This window comes from Pelobates fuscus, chromosome 2, assembly GCF_036172605.1.
Source record: "Pelobates fuscus isolate aPelFus1 chromosome 2, aPelFus1.pri, whole genome shotgun sequence".
Lineage (NCBI taxonomy): Eukaryota > Metazoa > Chordata > Amphibia > Anura > Pelobatidae > Pelobates > Pelobates fuscus.
This window is the reverse complement of record NC_086318.1, coordinates 223,024,095-223,046,000: the sequence shown is the minus strand read 5'-3', so window position 1 is coordinate 223,046,000 and position 21,906 is coordinate 223,024,095. Positions and strand designations below refer to the sequence as shown.

The 21,906-nt window shown below is 40.3% G+C and overlaps 1 protein-coding gene across 2 annotated transcripts in view; it reads left to right on the top strand.

Annotated features, from left to right (window-relative positions):
* KIF26B (kinesin family member 26B) overlaps positions 1–21,906 on the top strand; it is a 347,114-nt gene that overhangs the window by 147,839 nt on the left and 177,369 nt on the right. For both annotated transcript variants that reach the window (XM_063443207.1, XM_063443206.1), the window contains exon 4: positions 997–1,163. In XM_063443207.1, the coding sequence (XP_063299277.1) occupies positions 997–1,163 (167 nt within the window). The remainder of the gene's footprint in view (positions 1–996; positions 1,164–21,906) is intronic.

The following is a 21,906-nucleotide window of genomic DNA, read 5'->3' as shown; positions in this document are numbered from 1 at the left end:
GTTATTATTATTACTGTTATTATCAGTATTAGAATGCCGGTTGTGTTCCCGTTGAATGTTAAGTGAATTTCAAATTTAAGGCCAAGGTATTCAAACTGGAAAATGCTCTTACTAATTTACTTTGATTGGATAGTGAAAAACAGAGCTTTTGCAAAAAAAATGAAAATTGAGTTCTGCCCAAATCCATCCAATTAAATTAAATTAAAACCATTATAATTTTATTATTTTGTACACAGTTACACGGTTATTCACCAAAATTAAAATTTACAAGTACATTTCAAATATTAGGCCAAAGTAACTAATTTGAAGCATAGTTGAATTAAATTTTTTTTCCAGGTCAGCTGTTTTGGCTTTGAATTACTTTGAATTCTCTCTATAGTAAATAATCCTGTTGGTGTCATGTTTAAAAAGGATAACAAATGCATTTCTTTTCTACCATCGCAATATACGTATATTGAGTATAGCGTCTCCGTGAGCCTCCCTTCCATTTCCCTTATTTATTATTTATGTGTTAATCAAATGCACAAAGCCAGCTTTGATGCCCTTTGCTGTTTAGTTTTTGTCTTGTTTATTATGAGATCACCAAGGAATTTCGTTTTAATATAGTTTTCTCCAACAGAGAAGCAAGCAGTTTTGGTGGACAGGATGGCCCTGCTTGATACATGATAACTTGAATACGTTTCATTAAGTGATTCACTGCCTCTGATGACTTGCCTCAGCTGCCTGCTAACTACTGTTTTTTGTTTGCGTGTCAAAAATCTGTATTATATTTGTCCAAACAATATTATAAAAACAGCAGTGCACAATAGAAAACTATAATTAGTAGATAAAAGAAACATGATATCATTATAACACAACAGGACTGATCAGCACAATTATCAAATCACTAATTAGACTTAATTACATTGTGTAGGAATACGGAATCATGGAGGAAAAGGCAGGAGTTAACAGAAATAAGGAAAATTCTTCATTACGTTGCCTTTTCTTTTTCTCTAGATATCCCAGCTGATGACTGAGAATGGCCGTGAGGGGCTGACAGAGGCAGCATTAAATCGCTATAACGCTGATAAACCATCTATATACAGCTTCCCAGCATCTCATAGTACCTATGTTACAAGCGAGACATCTACAGGAACATCAGTGGCAGCTTCATTTTTTGCTAGGTAAGTGTTTTTATTTAGGAATATACCAGAAGAGCTAACCAATCAGAGAACAAATACGTTTAAACACTTTTAAAGGAACCCTACCAAGTGTTCACCTCTGTGTAGCGTCAGAGATCGCAAGCTGTGTGAGTGCCCTTTATTGTCTCTGCTGGGATTCTTTGAATTCAAGAGATGTTCTTTCTCAAAGAGCTCACCGTATATCAAATGGAATGCCTTGTCATAGACATTTAGTACTTTTCTAAACTACCAATAGCCAGTCAAATGTTTTACTCAAAATTAATAAAATGGGTATTAATGTTTATTAAAGGGACTGTTATGTCCAAGGATTTTTACAATTATGTTTACTTATCCCTGTATTTAACAGAAATGTACTTGTGAGGTGTGAAAAATAAAACTAAATATAGAAATCCATCTTCCTTTTTAAGACTTAGAGTTTGAATTTTTCCAATTTTGGGCCAATTGAACTCCTGAACTCTGAGCTAAAATGCAGCCGAATCATGAACGAAACAAATTGCAAAATGGATGAGCATGCTTGTTTGATTTGTGATTTGGAGTTAGGCCCATGGAGCCTAAAAAATGGATAATTGTTAGGAAATAAGATGATTGATGGCTAGGGGACAGCTAATAAATGTAATTTTTGTAAAAAAAAAAATTAGAAGTGACCTTAGAAAGAGAGAAAAAATGAGTTGGAGTAAAGAAAATCTATATTTATATATAGAGTATATACATTTTACTGCTTCTTCTCCTTTTCCCTCTGGGTGTAGGAACCCCCACAAATCTGAGGGGGGTAGCATTTTTACTCACCGGGTATATTCTTATTCACTAAACTGGGAGTTGTTCATAATGTTAAATTGTAAGTGTGTGTGTGTGAAATTTCTCACAACAAAAATATGCAAAAGTGCTCTCTCCTACCCCTGTCCTTTAGCGCTATCCCCTGCCCCTTAGTGGTCTCTCCTCTCCTCCTCTGTCCCTTAGTGGTCTCTCCTCCCCACCCCTTAGTGGTCTCTACTCTCCTCCCCCACCTCCCTTACTGGTTACTTGGTTTCTTCTCTTCACCCCCCTTTCCATTAGTGGTCTCTCCTCTCCCCCTTAGTGGTCTCTGCTCTCCACTGCCCCCCCCCCCCCAGTGGTATCTCCTCCCCCCTTTCCATTAGTGGTCTCTCACCTCCTCCCCCCTTTCCATTAGTGGCCACTCCTCTCCCCCACTCCCCTAATGGTCTCTCCCCCCCATGGTCTCTCCTCTCCCTCGTTGTTGTCTCTCCCACACCCCCTTAGTGGTCTCTCCTCTGCCCCCCTCCCATAGTGGTCTCTCCCCCCCCCCATAGTGGTCTCTTCTCACCCCCACTCTCCTCCCTCCCTTAATGGTTTCTCCTCTCACCCCACCCCTCCTATAGTGGTTTCTGCCCCCCTCCCTTCCTTAGTGGTCACTCCTCACCCCCAACCTTAGTGGTCTCTTTTCACCTCTCCTCCTCCACTAGAGGTTTCTCCTCCACCCCCTACATCCCATAATGGTCTCTCCTCCACCCCCTCCCATCTTCCCATAGTGGTCTCTCCTCCACCCCCCCTCCATCTCTCCCTCCCTCCCTCCAGTAGTGGTCTCTCCTACACGCCCCCCACTTCCCTTTGTGATATCTCCCCTACCTCCATCCCTCCCTTTGTTGTCTCTCCCTCACCCCCTCCCTCATTAGTGGTGTCTCCTACACCCCCCTCTTTCCCTTAGTTGTCTCTCCTACACCCCCCCCTATCTCCCTTTGTGGTATCTTCCCCACCCCCTCCCTCCCTTTGTGGTCTCTTCCCTCCCCCCATTCTCCTTACCCCCCCCCTCTCCTACCCTGTGTAGCGTGGCCGAGCTTTGGTCTGGTCCGCGGTACAGGAGCTTCTGTTTCCTCTCCCCGGCTGGACTGACAGGAAGTGCTCACATTAAGCACTTCCGGTCCGTCTAGCTGGGTACAGGAAATGGATGCTCCTGTACCGCTGTACCGCTCAGCCATGCTACACTGAGGGACTGGCAGGAGGGAGCGCTGTGCGCTTCCCTCCTGCCGATCCCTCATATCTTGCACCCCTGGGCCAGGGCACCCTAAGGGTTCTGCCGGCCCGGGCAGAGCTGCAGCCGCCTGAGGCTCTCTATAGAGCGCTTAGGCGGCTGCAGCATGAGGGGAGCCAGCGTTTCAAGCGCCCCTTCCTAATCCTCCGCTCCTAAACTGGGGGGATTGCTCCAATGCCTGTCCCCCCGCATGATTTCCTGGGGGGGATGCGTCCCCCCCATCACCCCTGATTCCTACACCCGTGCCCTGTTGGTTACTGTCTCTTACATGATAGGTCAACCAAATGGCGAGAAAATGCTCCTATCAGTATACTGCTAAATATATACATATTATATACATATAAAGAGTCTAACGAAGATGCAGACTTGTGACGACCCCAATAAACACAGTTTAAGCACCTGATAGTTCTCACTCAACTCACACCCTGGAGATATAAACTACAAGACTGCACGAGAGTTCCCTCAAAACAAGACTAGGATACTCATAAAAACTCATAAAAAAAGATCATACTAGTAGGACACACAACAGGTCCCAAGGAAGACTAATGACCATTACTCATACAAGGACATTCTTGAACCCATAATCCCATGAAAAAGCAGACTGAAAAATTGTCCGACACAACAGAACACAAAGGCACCCCCACAAAAGCAAAAGTCACCATACACTTGCATGGTCAAACAACATAAAGTAGCTCGCTTGAACATATGCACCTGATGTCTACTAGAAACTGCTACATGTACACAAACTCTACGCATGTACTCGTAAAGGCACTACTAACCAGGCGTGCTGTGCACAGAAGGCCTATGTTTCTCTATTCTATCCTGTTATACACTGATTTGTACTGTAGCACCCTAAAATGGTAATTCCTTGTATTTGAAAAAAGAAATTTACAAATAAAGAATTTTAATAAAGAGTCTCAGATGAAGTGCTACATGCATGAAACATGTAAGACAGTGGTCCCAGTTCCAAGATTGTTGGCCCCCTCTTGATCTCCAGCTTGTGTAATTTTAAAATGAAGAAATAAGGGTAATGCAAGTTTATTTATCTTGGAGGGTGATGCTGTTTTCTTTTGGCGTTCCCCGCGTGGGGTCTGACTGATATGTACATTTGCATGTTTAAGAAAAGGTATCACCTCACATCATCAGCTTGCTTCTAAAATTAGACTGTGCTGTTATATATATATATATATATATATATATATATATATATATGTATATAACAGTTAAGACAGGAGCACTCGCTTGGATTTTCCAAAAGTGTATTAAATCATCTGCATAAATCTACATCTACATTTGGGGCTGAGTGCCAGAATCTGGACTTGTTGTATATATGTATATATATGTATATATATATATATATACACATTATATTTGGACTGCCTGTTATGCAGTTTCATCCTTCTAATGTTTATTCTATACCTGTGGGACATTTTGTCATCAGCATGCCTTGCCTCCTGACAACAGCCGACCAATAGCAGCATAGCTAAGATAGGAGGATTGGCCTGCAGAGAGAACATGACCTTGGTGTGGGTTCAATGTTATGTTTTTCTTTATAATTTTTTTCAAGTGTTGTAGAGACTATTCCAGGAAGGGCTGCTGAACCCAAAAACAATGTTTTAATAGAACACAGTTTTTTGTTGGCGTAGCCCTTTTATCATATGAATTATTTCAAAAACACCTACCACATTAAGAGGTACTCACAGGTGAACTTACTTGCCAAGTCCAAATCCCCTTGAATCATCTAAAAATTATTTAGTAAACCACAGTTTTCTAAATTTAAATATTGTATTACAGTCAGGTGGTAGATGATTATTCCAAAGTACTGTATATGAGAAAAGAAATGGGAAATTCATCTTTAATCATCTATTTCACTTTTTTTGCCCAAGCCCTAAAATGATTTAAAGCATGGCATGTAATCCTTTAATTTTATTTTAGGAGAAGATCAAATTTATTAAGCCATCAGAGGACAGGGTTTAACACAGACACAAGGCTCTTATAGATAGTACACAAAAGTCATGGAAGGATAAAATATTCCTTCATTGTCTAAACTAATGCCAGAGAATTAAGCAGCTCCAGACACAGGAGGATATAATATTTTTAACTGACAAGAATATAGCATGTCGCATATTTCTGCCATTTAAGATTTGCAGTCTTGTAATTGTTTAAAAGAACATACTCTTATATCTCCTTGAGTACATGTAGGTATCCTTTGTCATATTTCAGCAGCCTTGTAATATAAAGGAACTTACCAGATTAATTGTGCAATGAGGCAAGCTGTTAAAAGTTGTGTCTTGCACTTTTTTGACATCCACGAGAAATTAGGAGGTAAATTATGAAAATGGTCGTCATGTAATTTACTGTCCACTAAACTTTCAAAATCTATATTCAAACTTATCTGAGCAAACTCTGAATTGGAAACCCACTGTACCAGTACATAATAGTGACAGATACCCCATACATTGCCACAAGATGGATCTGACCTACTCAGAAATTGCTCTATGATGAAGTTTTGAGCAATTTTAAAATTAGTCCTGACAGCTGGGAAACCGCAATGAGTTTGATATCTCTTATTCTTCACATTGAGGGTAAGAAAATTAGTGCATAGAAAAGAAAAATGAAAGTGTGGTCCGAAGTAACCCGTTAAATACAATGAAAAAAGCAAGTGGTTGAAGTTAATACAATAAGGTAAATTAAATATACAAGGAGTAGACACGGTCTGCCATCCTCAACATGAAACTAAAAAAAATTAAAGGGTTTAAAGTACAGTAATGGGCAGATTTTGTGAACAAGCAGTTTTTGTCAATCAGTTTATTCTGTCAGTCTTTTCACTAAATACCAAATTTAGTAGACTGAAAACAAAATTAGAGTATATAGTACTTGGGTGAAACCTAAGTTGGATAGTTTTTAAAAATTGGCTAATGCCATCAATTATATGTTAAAAATTCATTGACAGGCGAGGTGTGGGATTATATATATATATTCACAAAGCCTAAGCCCTTGATAACATTCTGTATATATCGATATATATAGAATTGTCTCCTCCACCATTTATTATAATATTGTGTCACACATGGCATGTGTATTTTAAATGTTTTTACACTGTTTTATTTTACAAATGCTTCATTTACAAATGTCAAAAGTCAGAAGTCTTCGGTTATAGTTGATGAGTCCTTCAATGAATGCAGGTCTCCATCGGTCTTCGAATGGATGTGTTTTGGTGGTGACAGGGTAGCTGATCTTGATAAAGAAAGAGTCATCTTTAGGTATACTTTTTTTTCAGATTGTTTCATCTGGAAGTATAAATTTATTTATTTATTTATAAAATATTTAGCCAGGATGGATACATTGAGATTTCTCTCGTTTTGAAGTATGTCCTGGGTCCACAAAACATTGCATTCTTACAATAGGATACAATATTAAAAAAATACAATATACAAACTATATATATATATATATATATATATATACACACACACACACACACACACACACACACACACACACACACACACATATATAAATTTAGTACATAACAGGTAATAAATATATTCAACCATGACAGGTGCATTCTGTATTGAGGTATATTGCCATAGATCTCTTAAAAGATTTTAGATTGAATGAAGATTTGACTGTGTCCCTGAGGTTATTCTATAATTGTGGTGCTCTGTAGGAAAATAAGGGTCGAGCCGCTTTATTTTTGTATTGCGTTATGCCAAATATCGTGCTAGTTGTCAGGGTCTTACCTGAGTTGGGAGTCTGTAGCGCAGATATGTTGCTCACCCTTGCAGATAGCCACAGGCCGAGGTGGTCAGGTAAGAATTCACCTGGCCTGTGGGTCTGTGCACGGGGGCTGTGCAGGATGCAGTACCAAATACGCAGGACAGGCAAGGACTGAACCAGCAGGATAGTCGAGAGATAGCCGAGGTCAAAGGAAGCCAGAGGTCAGAATAAACATAGTCAGAAGCCGAGGTCAAATATACGAAGCAGATAAACTGGAACACAGGTACGACACAGGAACACTAGATCAAAGACTTGACCCTGAGCACAGGGCGAGGCTGGGTTTAAATACCCTGCTGATGATCGATCAGAGTCAGGTGAGACACAGACAAGTCAAGGTGCAGCCCCCGGTGTAGCAGCCATGCCAGGATGAACAAGACCGGAATCAGTAGTCTCTGTGTAAAGCTGCTGTGGCTCAGAGGCAGAAAGCAGGACTAGGATTGATAAGTTCCCCGGTTCAAGTCCCCTGTTGGGAATTCCAGGAGCGACCACGTCTGGCAGTCTGTCTCACAGGTGAGAACCCTGACAGTACCCCCCCCTTTAAAAACGACCTCTGGGCGTAAGTAGGTTCTCCTTCGAAATAATCCGCATCTCCAGAGTCACTATCAGAACCCATTGAGTCCCCATAGTGAAAGTCCTCAGTATGGAATCCCGTATTAGCTCGGGATTCCCCAGTACCAGCTTCTGGTACGGCTGACGATCTGTCCAGGTCTTTTAGGTTCCGGGTACAGGTGGCAAGAACTTCCACAACTTCGGCAGGAACAGTGCTCGTAGCTAGCAGTGCTTTTTCGAACACTTCTAGGTCTTTTTTACAGACCGTAGTGCCATTAGAAGCAATGACACAATCCATAGGTAAATCCTTTTCAAGTGGGCAGGAAGTAACTTTGGTAGTAGATACAGACGACTCTGGAGCAGGAGGTGTAGTATTCTCCATGGAAGCCAAGCCTGGGCAGGAATAACGGCTCCCTTGTAGCTCTTTAGGCTGATATGCGGTGTACACTGGACGAAGGATATTATTACCCAGTCGGAGAGCTGGAGGTCTAGGAGGGCGAACAGGACAAAGCGTGATGAAGTGCCCTTTTTCTCCACAGTAGAAACACAGACCATGGCTTCTCCTTCGGTCCCTCTCCCTAGGTGTGACTTTGCAGTGGACAAGTCCAATTTGCATAGGTTCCTCAGGGTCAAGTGGAACACAGGATACCTCTGGAGTTTTCCTGGGAACTGGATCATAAGAGGGCATCACTGGGGTGTGGTGATAGTACTCGGTTCCTTGGTTACGTAGACTCCGCGATTTTTTAGTAGGTGGAGCTGGCTTGGGCTTAGTGGTCCTGCACTGTGAGTCCATAGCAATAATAAAGGATTCCCAGCTGACAAGGACAGGACTCTTCCTCTGCAACATTTGGTAAGACCAAACTTTGATGCGTCCAGACAACAGGTTGATAGCCGCTCTGACCCTGATGAAATCCGTGGCGTAAGTTCGAGGCTTTAAAGAAAACAATACCTCGCAATCCATCCTGAATGACTGAAAGGACGTGTAGTTACCATCAAATCTGTCGGGCATGATGACAAAGGGTTCCGGAGCTGGATGTACTGCGCCTTTAAGAGAAAAAATTTCTTGCTGCAACTCCGAAACAGTCTGGGCCAGGCTGGACACTTGCTGGAGTGAGGGTGAGCACATTTCTGCGGACTCCATATTGGTCAAGTCTTTTGTCAGGGTCTTACCTGAGTTGGGAGTCTGTAGCGCAGATATGTTGCTCACCCTTGCAGATAGCCACAGGCCGAGGTGGTCAGGTAAGAATTCACCTGGCCTGTGGGTCTGTGCACGGGGGCTGTGCAGGATGCAGTACCAAATACGCAGGACAGGCAAGGACTGAACCAGCAGGATAGTCGAGAGATAGCCGAGGTCAAAGGAAGCCAGAGGTCAGAATAAACGTAGTCAGAAGCCGAGGTCAAATATACGAAGCAGATAAACTGGAACACAGGTACGACACAGGAACACTAGATCAAAGACTTGACCCTGAGCACAGGGCGAGGCTGGGTTTAAATACCCTGCTGATGATCGATCAGAGTCAGGTGAGACACAGACAAGTCAAGGTGCAGCCCTCGGTGTAGCAGCCATGCCAGGATGAACAAGACCGGAATCAGTAGTCTCTGTGTAAAGCTGCTGTGGCTCAGAGGCAGAAAGCAGGACTAGGATTGATAAGTTCCCCGGTTCAAGTCCCCTGTTGGGAATTCCAGGAGCGACCACGTCTGGCAGTCTGTCTCACAGGTGAGAACCCTGACACTAGTACTGGATCACCCTGCCTGATTCTACTCAGATAGGGTGGGAACTTCCCAGAAATGCTCTTATGCACAAGGCTGGAAAGATGAAGAGTGCGTTGGGATTCCAGCGACAGACAGTTTATCTCTTTTAACATGTCACAGTAGTGGGTAAAGTAATTACATTCTAGTACAAAGCAGCAAAATGAATTATATAACGTATTAAGTTTATTAAGGTGGGTTTGCGGTGCGGATGCATACACTACATCTCCATAATGAATGTAAACTTTGAGACTCTCCAGGATGTTGTACATCAGATTTGTTGGTACTTTACCAGAAACATTTAACTTATCTGCTGAATGTCATAATCTTGTCCAGCCATTGGCTTATATTCAACCAGTTCTATGATTGGTTACTCTTCCTTGCATTTCTTTTTTTTACATTTGTAGCATTCAGCTAGTGGGCCTGGACAGTTACATATCAAATAGTTTTCAGACTTAACTTGCACTTCCCTTTTTTAGTAAGCTGTTATCTTCTGAGGGTGGTCATCTTGGTGTTCATCAGTCGAGACACTGCAGTTCCTTTCTTCTTTTGATGACCTGATATGAGTTAGAAATTGTGTAAGCGTAGGCTAGGATATATTTACAAAGATAGCTTGTTCATGCACTTTCTGGGCCCAAATCCATGTAAGGTAACCATTGCCAGATCATAGTGATCACATTGCACGTTTGTTCTATGAGATCTGTGTCAGCACTCTGACAAATAACACTACACTTTATTCAAGCTTTTGCTAGTCTTTAAGAATTTCGTTTTTCATTCAAAAGCTCTATAAGGCTGCCACTAGTTCACCTTTGCAACACATTTGTCAAGTAGTACCATTTTAAAACATTGTTGAATCCGCAGATGCCTCTTTGGACAAGAAAGAGTTCTTGGATGTTGTTTCCCCTTTAAATCTAGGATTTGGTCACTCTTTTAGTCTTAGTTCGCTTTTGTGCTTGGGCTTTGAAATCCTAGTATCCAAAGGCTACTTCATGTGCTGTCAAGATTCTAAAAGAAATTGATGTATCGGTAAGCATAAATCTCATTTTGTTTGCAGGCTTGTTAATGTCAACCCCTTCTTTCTCTCTTTACTGCTCAGGAAATATGGTCGGTGAGCTCATACCCTCACCAATCAATCCCATAACTTAGATCGTGCATGATTTAGCGCAGGCCAGATTTAAGAAATAGCTCACAAATAAAGTACTCTCTGTTATGACAGCCTCATAGCAGCCCGTTCTTGCATTTTAAACCACGCTCGATACATTGGCTTTAGTTAGGCGTTTACAATCTGAATCTAATATACAGCATTATATTTGGCTTTGTAGCTCATTGAGTATTAACGCTCAGATTGCAAGAACTCCTTGTGCTGGTTGAATTGTACAATGCTACTTTGATGCAAGGTCTGGGTGGGTAAAAACAATTTAACTCCTCAACTCTAAACTTCCTTAGCTTTCTTTCTTCTTTAAACCTCTTTTCATTCCATATTATTATGTATTGAAATCTAACCTCTTTGAGAAAGAGGTTAATGGGAAAATTACATCAATCACATTACATATATTATAAGCTGCCACGGATAACTTTTTAAATGGAAGCAGACCCATTCAATCAGAGCCATGGCTCTTCGTTCCAAATCTTTATGCAGTCATGTGCTGCTCAAGAATATTTGTGTACACATCGCAGCTGTGGTCCATACCCCATCTCCATTAAAATGAACTGGCTGCATATTGTTTTACAAATGACACACATCTGCATTAGTAATTCACATCCTGTGCATATTGTGATTCTAATAATCATTCCACTGGTCCTTTTTTACGTGCAGAACCCAGCTTGTATTAAATTGTAAAATGGACAACAGATAAAAGTGTTTTTGCTTTGTAAAAGAGAGCATTTTGCCAAATATGCAGTCTAAAAATGTTTAATATTTTTCAATGACCTGGAGGTCAGTGCAGGCCATAAGTATTTGGACAGTATCTCAAACAGCTGTTTTGGCTCCTTTACTAATAAAAGTAAGTGATGAGTACAGATGAGGTTACAGCATTTATCATGAATGGTGAGGAGGTGAAAGTGGCCATTATGTAATGAGTAATGTTTTGTGATGCAAACCAAAGGTAAGGAAGGAGGTTTAATTGAAAAATTGAAAAGGAGATTGTAAATGATAGTTCAATATACCAGTATAGCCAAGGAACATTTGCTCAGTTGGAAAAATGTACGTAACTATATTTGGCTACAATTTGCAGATTAGTTGTCAGTTTACTATAATTCACTGTCAATGAACTAGTTGATTTATTGATTAATCCACAGTGGGATTTGGATAACTTGGGGGATAATGTGATAATGTGATCATGTGTAAGTGGCACAGGTAACTTCAAGAGTATATATTTGAACAAGCATTTCAGCAGAACTGTGTACAATGTATAGACCTGAGTTGACTGTGCTGGATAGATGCCAATGGGGGTTAATATGAAATTTTGGCAGGAGGGGATTATTTGTGGACATGATTTAGGGACATGGACCTAGGAATTTTTAAATATGCTCATATATGTACTTTTGGTGTCTAAAAAAGGGACTGAAGATTGGGGCTCTCTTTGCAGATCATGGACTGCTGACAAGCACTATTTAGATATGTCTAGAGCCTGTATACAAATTTGTCGACTAGTTGCTAGGCATACCCACAGGGGGGTTAAAGTAACCTGTTTGCACCAAGGAAGTGTCCTTCAATGTTTTTATCTTATCTTTGTTTATGTACGTATGGACAAGCCTTTTTTCATACTGTTTCACATTGTCAAAGCCAAACCCCTCTTATGGCCACTTTGACAAATATCCTGCTTTATCAGCATGTGTAATACATTTCATTTCTGACCCTCTCAAATGAATGCAGCTAGTCTGTCCAAACTTGGTTATCTGAGAAGTGTGATGTGATGGGATGCAGACTGCTATGCTTTAATCGTGTAGAATGGTACTCTTATCCTGCTGCTCTAAATGGGATAAGTGAAGTTCAATCTGCAAATCTTACTATTACCATGAATACTTCTTAACCACATAATTTTACTATATACATTTACTTAACTAACAGGATAACTTTAGCAGGGAACTCTTAAAGCATTGGCACCATTACTGCTAGGCATATTTGTAATCTCACATATTGTTCTGATTGTCACATGTTATGGTGAACAACTTGCTGCCTACTCTCAAGGGAGAACTACCTTTAATACCTTCGGCTTCACTATGTCAACTCTAATCTACTGAGCATCTTCCTGGTTTGTTATCTATCTCCCCCCATTATCAGTCAAAGTGGTACATGTATCCAATGGAGTAAACAATAATGGAGTGCGTTAGCTATTTTTTTTTATTTCTATGATTATTGCCACACTTTTAGAATCTTATGCAATTTGTCTGTGGGCTTCTGACTGTATCTAGACTAAAGATTACTATCCATGCATGTAATCAGGTAGTGCTGACTCAAAGATGTTGGGAATACTACTCTTGCATTACACAAATACGAGGTCTGTCTGGAAGGTATCCTGTGAAAGATGAAAAAAGAGAAGAATATAGGTGCAAAATACAAGAAACATACATGTACATAGGGCAATGACACCTCGGTCCCCTTCAAAGTAGGCACCTTGGGACCTCACACAGTTCTCCCAGTGTCTCGTCCACTGTTCAAAACACTCTTCAAAATCCTTTGTTGGAATCGCTATCGGCTGCCCCATCATATTTACCTGAATCTCATAATCGGTCTGAAATCTCTTCCTTTTCAAGGGTGTTTTTGGTTTCTGAAAAAAGTCGCAGGGTGCCAAATCTTTCAACAGTTTCTCGACCATCTTTGAAGTGTTTGTGCTACACTTTTTTTTGCGGCAAACCGTTCTTGTTATATTAACGATGGCTGGATTTTTTACGGACAGACCTCGTATATTTAGAATTTCTTTGTATGTATTTTTGCACAAATGTTTTATTCTTTATGTGTACCACTGACAATCATAAGGTCTAACAGATTTGTATTGGCTTATATTTTCAAGATACTGCTGTAAATTCTCTCTGAGATTGGAAATGGCATTACAAATTATAATGAACAACTTATTCACTGGAATGAGGCATCAAGTGTTTTATTCATTATTATTCTTTCTGCCTATAGCTGACTATAGATGTCATCCATTTTGCTGCCTGCTAATGTTTCATGTAAAGCAGGAAAAACATTTGTCAGAATCCCTTGGAGGGTTTATTGACTCATATACAGACAAGTCTGGTTCTTCTTGTTCATTATGTGCAGCTTTTTCTGTCTTTAGACCCCCACACCTTTGCAGTGAGTGGGAGCAGGATCCCCTTAGGGGAAGACAATGCTGTTCCCACTAATGATTTTCATGCTTTCCGCTTTCCTTTCCATCCTGAGATTGTGAAGTTATTAGTCCAATCAAATCTGCCCAGGTGAATTATTTAATAGAGGATCCTTGAGTTTATTTCCCATGAACATTGTATTCCAGTTAATATTCTCATTTTATTGTAAGAAGAATCAAAACTAGCTTTGCAAAGCACGGAAGATGCTCTAGTTGCTTTGGTAACGAATATCCAGCTTTATTTTTAACTGGTGTATTTTTATCTGAGATATAAATTGTAATCACTCTGAAAAAAATACATTCATTCTTAAAGGACCACTCTAGGCACCCAGACCACTTCAGCTTAATGAAGTGGTCTGGGTGCCAGGTCCTTCTAGGGTTAACCCATTTTTTCAGAAACATAGCAGTTTCAGAGAAACTGCTATGTTTATGAATGGGTTAAGCCTTCCCCCTATGTCCTCTAGTGGCTGTCTCATTGACAGCCGCTAGAGGCGCTTGCGTGCTTCTCACTGTGATTTTCACAGTGAGAGCACGCCAGCGTCCATAGGAAAGCATTGTGAATGCTTTCCTATGTGACCGGCTGAATACGCGCGCAGCTCTTGCCGCGCGTGCGCATTCAGCCGACGGGGAGGAGAAGAGGAGGATCGGAGGAGGAGAGCAGGAGGAGATCTCTCCGCCCAGCGCTGGAAAAAGGTAAGTTTTTACCCCTTTCCCCTTTCCAGAGCCGGGCGGGAGGGGGTCCCTGAGGGTGGGGGCACCCTCAGGGCACTCTAGTGCCAGGAAAACGAGTATGCTTTCCTGGCACTAGAGTGGTCCTTTAATGTTATTATACTATGTAATCCTGTTAACTGAGAATGCAGTGAGTATCTCAGTAAACCTATACGCTAGCTTTGGATTTTGTTGTCTATATTAAAATTACACTATAGGGTCAGGAACACAAACATGCATTCCTGACCCTATTGTGTTAAAAACACTATATAGCCCCTTTGGCCACCTAAATATAGTATAAGCTTACCTTTATTCCAGTCTGCTGTTGCTGGCTTTGCTCATGATATGCCTCTTTGGCTGACATCACCAGAAGTGATGATCTCAGCTAATCACAATGCTTTTCCATAGAAAATGAACCAATGCATCTCTATGATAAAAGTCAGTGCTGCACTGCCCCAGGAAGTACCTCTAGTAGTCATCTGAGAATTGGCTGAAAAGACAGTTTTTACTTCAAAAAGCCTGCAGAGACTGACTAACTACATCAAGTAGTTCTTGTTATGGTGACTATAATGTCCCTTTATTTGGAACCATAGGTCATGACCTGTTGATCATGTGGACTTGCTTCTCTACTCCAATCATAGTGGGCTGTAGTTTGCTATCTATAGGTGCTGTTCAATGGGGATTTAATATTTTTCACATAAGCACACCCTGATGCTATGTATTATTATTATTAGTATTATTTGTGTTACTTGTAATTGTTTAGGGTGCTACAGGAGAAGGTGTATATAATTGTGACTGTTGTATTGGCATTGACCACATGCTCTCCTGTTGAGCCAACCAGTAGCACTAAAGCCATGTTTAGCAAGCAGAAGGTCACAGATTTCTACTTTCAGTAATGTAAATATGGCCCTCGTGCTTTCCACATATATACAGTAAAGCATAGGAATACATTATCTTTTTTTCCAATTTTCCGCTGATTAAGCTGATAAATTGTTAGATTGATATTGGTATTTCGTTTCAGATCCTCCAGCATTGAATAAACTTTAGCATCTTCTCAATTCTGTTTCCTTACATAGGAGCAGCTCCATCAAACCTACACAACTGGGTATGACATCAGATAATCTCATCTACTCAGTATGGTGTAATAGGCAGCACTAACTTTGATCTGTTGTTATCAACATTATATGCCATCTTAAATACCATCTGCTATAGTAGAGATATTGTGTGACCAGAAATCCATTCAACTCTAAGGTAGAATTAGTGCCTACTTCACTTGTTAAAGTAGGGATCTATGTTGTCTTCAACAGTACTTCAGGCAGTATAAATTCCACTTTGCTCTATTTTATGAATGCCAGTTATATTGTCATGATTTCCTAATTATATTCATAAAGACCATATTTTGAGTATAACATATTATCTATTACAATAATGTACATAATCTATTTACAATTCTTTTCAATACAATAGTTATTTACTAAAGTTAAAATTGCCAGCAATTCAAAATAAATTTAAAAACTAAGCCAAAAATAGCCAAATTAGAAAAAGAAATCTCAAAGTAAGTTCTGTTCTAAATTTGGCTATTTTGCCTTACATTTGAAATTTACCTGTAACAGCCACCAGAATTGGAATATACTAATTTAAAAAAAGGAACAACCATAATGAAGGGTATTGTCAGGAAACACAAAGAGATACATAGCATTTTATATATATATAATTTGTTGGATACAGTATGAAATATCATAAGTGTAAGCAGTGAGTAATCAATAAATAGAGTATTTGTAGACATATCACTATAAATGGTTGTACTAAGATCCTCTGGATAAGAATGAGCCATCAAATATTTTTGCAAAAAACACCCAGCATAAATTGTAAATGTGAACATTAGTGACTCTGCTGAACTACAAATCCCATGTATGATGTATAGAATATTATCAGAGTTCCTATTTGAGAACAATAGGAGGGCCATGATTAGTGGAACAAGCTAAACCAGGAAGATTCAGAGGTAAGCTATTTATTTAATTTTAAAATTATTTTAATTATTATTTCCATAATGCCTTGTGTGACATGTCATGATTCCCTTTTATTCCAGAAGTTTGGTCCTTAAGGGGTTTAAACGGATGCTGAACTGCAGCCACCTCGCCTGCTGTTTTTATTTTTTTTATTTTCAATATAGCAATGGTCCTTGAACAACAAAACACAATTCTATCTCCATATCCCAGCACTGGCCTATTATATCGCTACCTGTATAGCGCTTTTATCTGTTGTTACAATTCAGCTTTTACTCGATTACCATACTATAGCTGTGATGCAAATGCGGTCCTAATGATGTCATAAATTAAGAAATGGAATTCTAACTTTAAACTGGTCATTTATTGTTGTTTCATGTGTTCGTGTGCATTCTGTGAGCAATTTATAAAAATCTATACATTGTGAAATGATATTAATAAAATAAAATAAATTAAAACAAGTCATAGCTACTCTTTTCTGGTGAATTAAAAAAAGTAATTAACTAAACATAGGAGTTACTGATTCAAATAATTATTCTGGAAGACTGCATCCTCATTAACTATTACTTCTCATTAAGATCCAATACTATTGCCTTCCTTTCTTGGCTCTTGAATGAGATATCCAGCTTGGTTTCTGCTACAGGCTCTGAACAATTCTTTGCCCTGAATGACTGGCGCTGAATGGAATTAGGTTTACTGTTACTATATCACAGAGATAAAATTAAATGCGCATTAATATAACTGCAGTGCAATTGTTTGAACCACCCACAAATTTTTATCTCAATCAAAACATCTATTAACTGACAAAAAAATAAGAAATTTTCATTATTTAAAAAAATAGATAAAAATGAGAACACCATTTTTTTTTGTCGTTATGGATGTATAAGCTCTATACACTATTCGTAAATTCTCTCTTATGTATACTCATATTTGCTCAAATTTCACTATGTGGGGTACCCTGTGATGTATAGGGCAGTGGAATAATGACCTGAGTAAGGATTTGAAGGATATTTTGAACACACCCGCTTAGGTGTCATTCTGAGTTTTTAAGATTCATTATCGAATGGGGAATATTTCCTTGGACTTCTGCTGGAGATCGTGTGGCCAGTGGGGTACATACCTCCACATGCGATGGTCTTGTCCAGTGTTGATGACTTTCTGGGGGGAGGTGGGGAGTCTGGCGAATGACACCCACAAGAAGTGCGGACATTGTAAAATGTAAACAGTGCAGTTTCTTAGAAACAGCATTGCTTCAATTTGCATAGATGCTGGGACAGAATCTATGCCAGAAAAATCACTTAATTAAAAATAAGTGATTTTGGTACCTTAGAGTGTCTGTTTATTTAGGACAATCACATATTCTACATTTACCTTTTTATGATTCTAATCAATGTCCTAGTAAATAAATACAGGATCAATACCTCTAAATTTACCATAATTGTCCGGCTCCTCAATCATCATGAATGACGCGTTTCTCCCTTGTCACTAGGGCTTCCTCTGACCATTGAAGGAAAAAATAATGGATGTTTGCTTTTATAACATTTCAGTCCCTGAAATGTCTAAATCCTTTCATCTACCAAACCTTTTTTATAAAGGCTGAACAAATAAAAATCTGTGTAAATTTACATACTTTTCATGTTTATCTGAAAATTTAACCTTTATGCAGTTTTTTTATAGCTATGTGTCCTTTGCTTCAAATAAATGTTATGCTGATTTTGTACAATTATTATTATTATTATTTTAATATTTATATAGCACCATCAGATTCCGTAGCACTGTACAATGGGTGCACTAACAGACATATAATTGTAACCAGACAACTGGACGTACAGGAACAGAAAGGTGGAGGTCCCTGCTCAATGAGCTTACATTCTAAAAGTGCTTGATGGTGTAGGGGCTAGGTGCTTTGTTGAATACAGTGCTAGCTTTAGGTACCACCACACTTCAATAAGCTTCGGTGCCAGTTTAGTGCCAGCTTTACTACCTTTACCGGAGTATTTTTTGTTTATATATTCTTTTTCTATGTTTTCATTTTTCAAGAGTGTTGCAACAAAAGTTTCAGAGGTACATATGACGTGATAAACAATATACATGAACCAGAGAGACAATGTTTGAATGTTGTTCTAGCAGATAACTCTAAGAAATGAGTTGCTTATCAGTATATATGTTAAGCATTCATCCATCTGCGATTGCAATGTCCAACTTTTATATTATTGCTTGAGTACCATCTTTCCCCCACTCATGCCCTCCATAGTGACTAGGTAGACACTGCATGGGTAAGCGAAGGTTGTGGTATGGTGCCAGAGAAGGCCTGAGTGGGGTGAGACAAAGTGTTCTATTGGGTGCCAGTGTTTGTAAATATTTTCTAAATTTAGGTTACTAGAGTATGTGCAGAGCGGAACATACTATAATTTGTATAGCATCAATATATCTGACCTTTTTAAGGCAAACGGCTAGTGGTTCATTGTGTGTAAGGTACTGTTCTCTAAAGCCTGTTAAGGAAGATAGGCGTAGTGGAGATGAGTACAGAAACTGAGAAATGAGGGGAGAAGGGAGAGTGAGAGAAAGAAGGTATAGAATACTGAGGGGCGTCATATTAGATTCAAAGGTATAGTAGAAATCTAGAACTGCTGTCCCACCTCCCCTCAGGGATAGGGGGGGAGGAGGATAGGATATTTAGAATAAGGGGGGAGAGCAAAATACAATCGACTGTGCAATGTGCTCACAGAGGATGTTACTTGGGAGGGTAAGGATGTATGGTTCCTAGTAAGAATGGTGCTTTACTATGGTATAGTTGAGTCATCATCCAACCAAGGGTCCCAAATTTTATGAAACTGTTTGGGTGTGTCGTGAATTTGTGAGGTGAGGCTGTCCATATCGATGCAGTCTTGTATTTTTTTGCTATCACAGTTAATGTTAGAATGTGAGGTGTGTACCACAGTTGTCCAATTGCTCTGTGAGTGGCCAATGTTATACGTGCTATGAGTTTATTTTCAGCCCTTGTAAAGGAGTGTATGGGTTTTGACAGTAAGAATGCCCACGGGTCTAATGGACATGGTCTGTTGAGTATTCTAGTCAGTACTGTGGAGATGCTCATCCATAAGAGCTGCAATTTAGGGCAGGTCCATCCATGGCAAAATGAGTCCACTGCTCCACATTGTTTCCAGCACAGATTAGAAAGGGATTGGAGCATGATGGCCAGGCGTTGGGGCGTATGATATCACTTAAATAAAATTTTAAATGCTTGTTCTTTATGTGTCACTGTCACAAAGATGGATATGGAGGTTGTCGCTTCTCATATGTCAGACCAGTCTGTAGGGTCTGTTGGGGGTGCCTGCTTTGCCTCCCATGCATGTATGTATACTAGTGATATTTAGGTGTGTAGCTATCATTGTGTATATGCTAGAAATTTGTTTGCGGCTGTTTGGAGAGCCTATGCAGTCTTGTTGAAATGTGGTAAGAGTGGCCATGCCTGCTTGTTGAATGATAGGTTTGGAAGCAAAGCTACATAGTTACAAATATCTAAAGAAATCAAAAGTGGTCAGTGACGATGCGTCAGGAATGTTGTTGTATTCTAGGATGTATTCTAGGATGATCTTCCAGATAGAGATTGCCCAGTCTTAAGATATCACAATGTTTAAAGTGAGCAAAATGTTTAGGTGTGAGTCTGGGCGGGAATAGCAAAATGTGTGCCATTGGAGAGAGGAATGAGAAAAAGTTATTTACCCTATCCCAGAGATCTAGAGAGTATGTAATCATGGGTGCCATCAGTGGGGGTTAGAGTTGGTGTTGTTTAGGGAGTCACATGTATATCCCAACCAAAAATTAAGTGCTCTAGATAGACCCACCTTTTTGTTTTGATTCAAAGCATCTCTATGAGAAGATGCTGATTGGCCAGGGCTGTGTTTGAAAGGTGCTGGCTCTGCCACTGATCTGCCTCCTTGACACTCTCAGCCAATTCAATGCTTTCCTATAATGTTCCTTTAAAGTATTTTTTTTTTAATTCTTTATTTTTGAGTGCAGATTTAAATACACGTTTGAGCAATTGTACATTACATAAAATGGATTATCAACATATCGCTTTGAATAATCATGGTATGCTGCACTTATTTTTTTTTTTTTTTATAGAGTATAGAAAGATACACGTAGGCTTGTTAACAATCAGAGTAATCCAGTCTAGTCCTAGATGGCATTGTGTGTTTGTAGCTACACACACATATATATATATATATATATATATATATATATATATATATCTACACACACGTACAGTTAAACAAGAGTATATTCAGGAGTTGTAAAGACAAGTAGAACATTAAATGTCAGAAACCTTGTGTTTGTTATAAGACTAAAGTAACTCTGTATAGATGCACAGGTGATAAGTGAGTTAAGTAGATTATATGACAAGGTTAATATATAAGCGAAGTACGCCACCCTGGGTGGCTTTAGAGGCAAGTGCTAGCATTAGGGTTTTTGGGACAGATGATGCAAGGTCAGCAGAAAAGTCACACGTGCAACAAAAATGTCAACCATAGTACACAAGTAGGTTAAGAAGGGAGGGTGGCTCCTGGCTGCGCGTGGTGGGAGGATGAGCAAGCCGACCCTCCTGGCATTCAGTCTATGCCCATCATGGGCAGGGTGCAGTACCAGGTAATAGAGTGAGTTGGCAGACGTACTGACCCAGACATGCTTGATGCAGCATTCATATGGTTTGGTAGCTTTTTCGGTATCCTCTGCTTTCCTCTCCCTGTTGCATCCCTCTTGACACTCCAGCTGCTGGCTCTATAGGCACCCCTTCCTGATGCAAGCCTGCACCTCCCGCCTCTCGTGCTCTGCCGACTCGGTCTACTCTGCCATTTTCGCGCTCTCCTGAGTTTGAGGCTGCCGGGGAGCAGGGTTAGGTGGGTGATCCTGCGAGGGTTGTAGGGCAGGTGCAGGCGGTTGGAGGGACAGCGTCCCCCAAAAGTCGGCAATAAGTTTGTCCAGGAAGGACAGCGTTTTGGACATCAAGGCTTGGGGCCTGCAGCATCCGCCATGTTGGATATGCCACGTGGGGTATCCTCGCTTTTTGAGGCAGGATCGCACAGCCCTGGTGATGTGAGTGAGCCTCCAAGGTGGGGACCGGGATCTCCCGCACCGGTCCAAACGGGGGGGTAGCAAGGCACCATCAATAGCTGGACGAGAGTCCGCCGGAGCCTGGGAGGGAGAGCGGCCGCCTCTCCCCTCCACACTGCTCGCTAGGCCTCACCCCAGCCCGCCGAGGGCTTAATCTGGACGGCTGCCAAGGACCGCACAAAGCCGGTCAATTTTCGCTGGACATTCAAGCTTCACAGCTGGCCCAGAAAGAGCGCCGGGAACACGAGCAAGTGGTGTGAAATCAATATTTTGCCCGGAGCTCTCTGAAAAGGCGTCCAGCCGCCATCACAGTCAGGCCCCGCCCCCCCTTTAAAGTATTTTTAATTGCACAAAAGAACATATTTGAGAATCAGAAAATATCATACAGTAGTATTATGAAAAAGTATTTTTAAATAACGTCTGCTATATCAGAGATTTATGTGACCAGAAATCCATTCACTTTT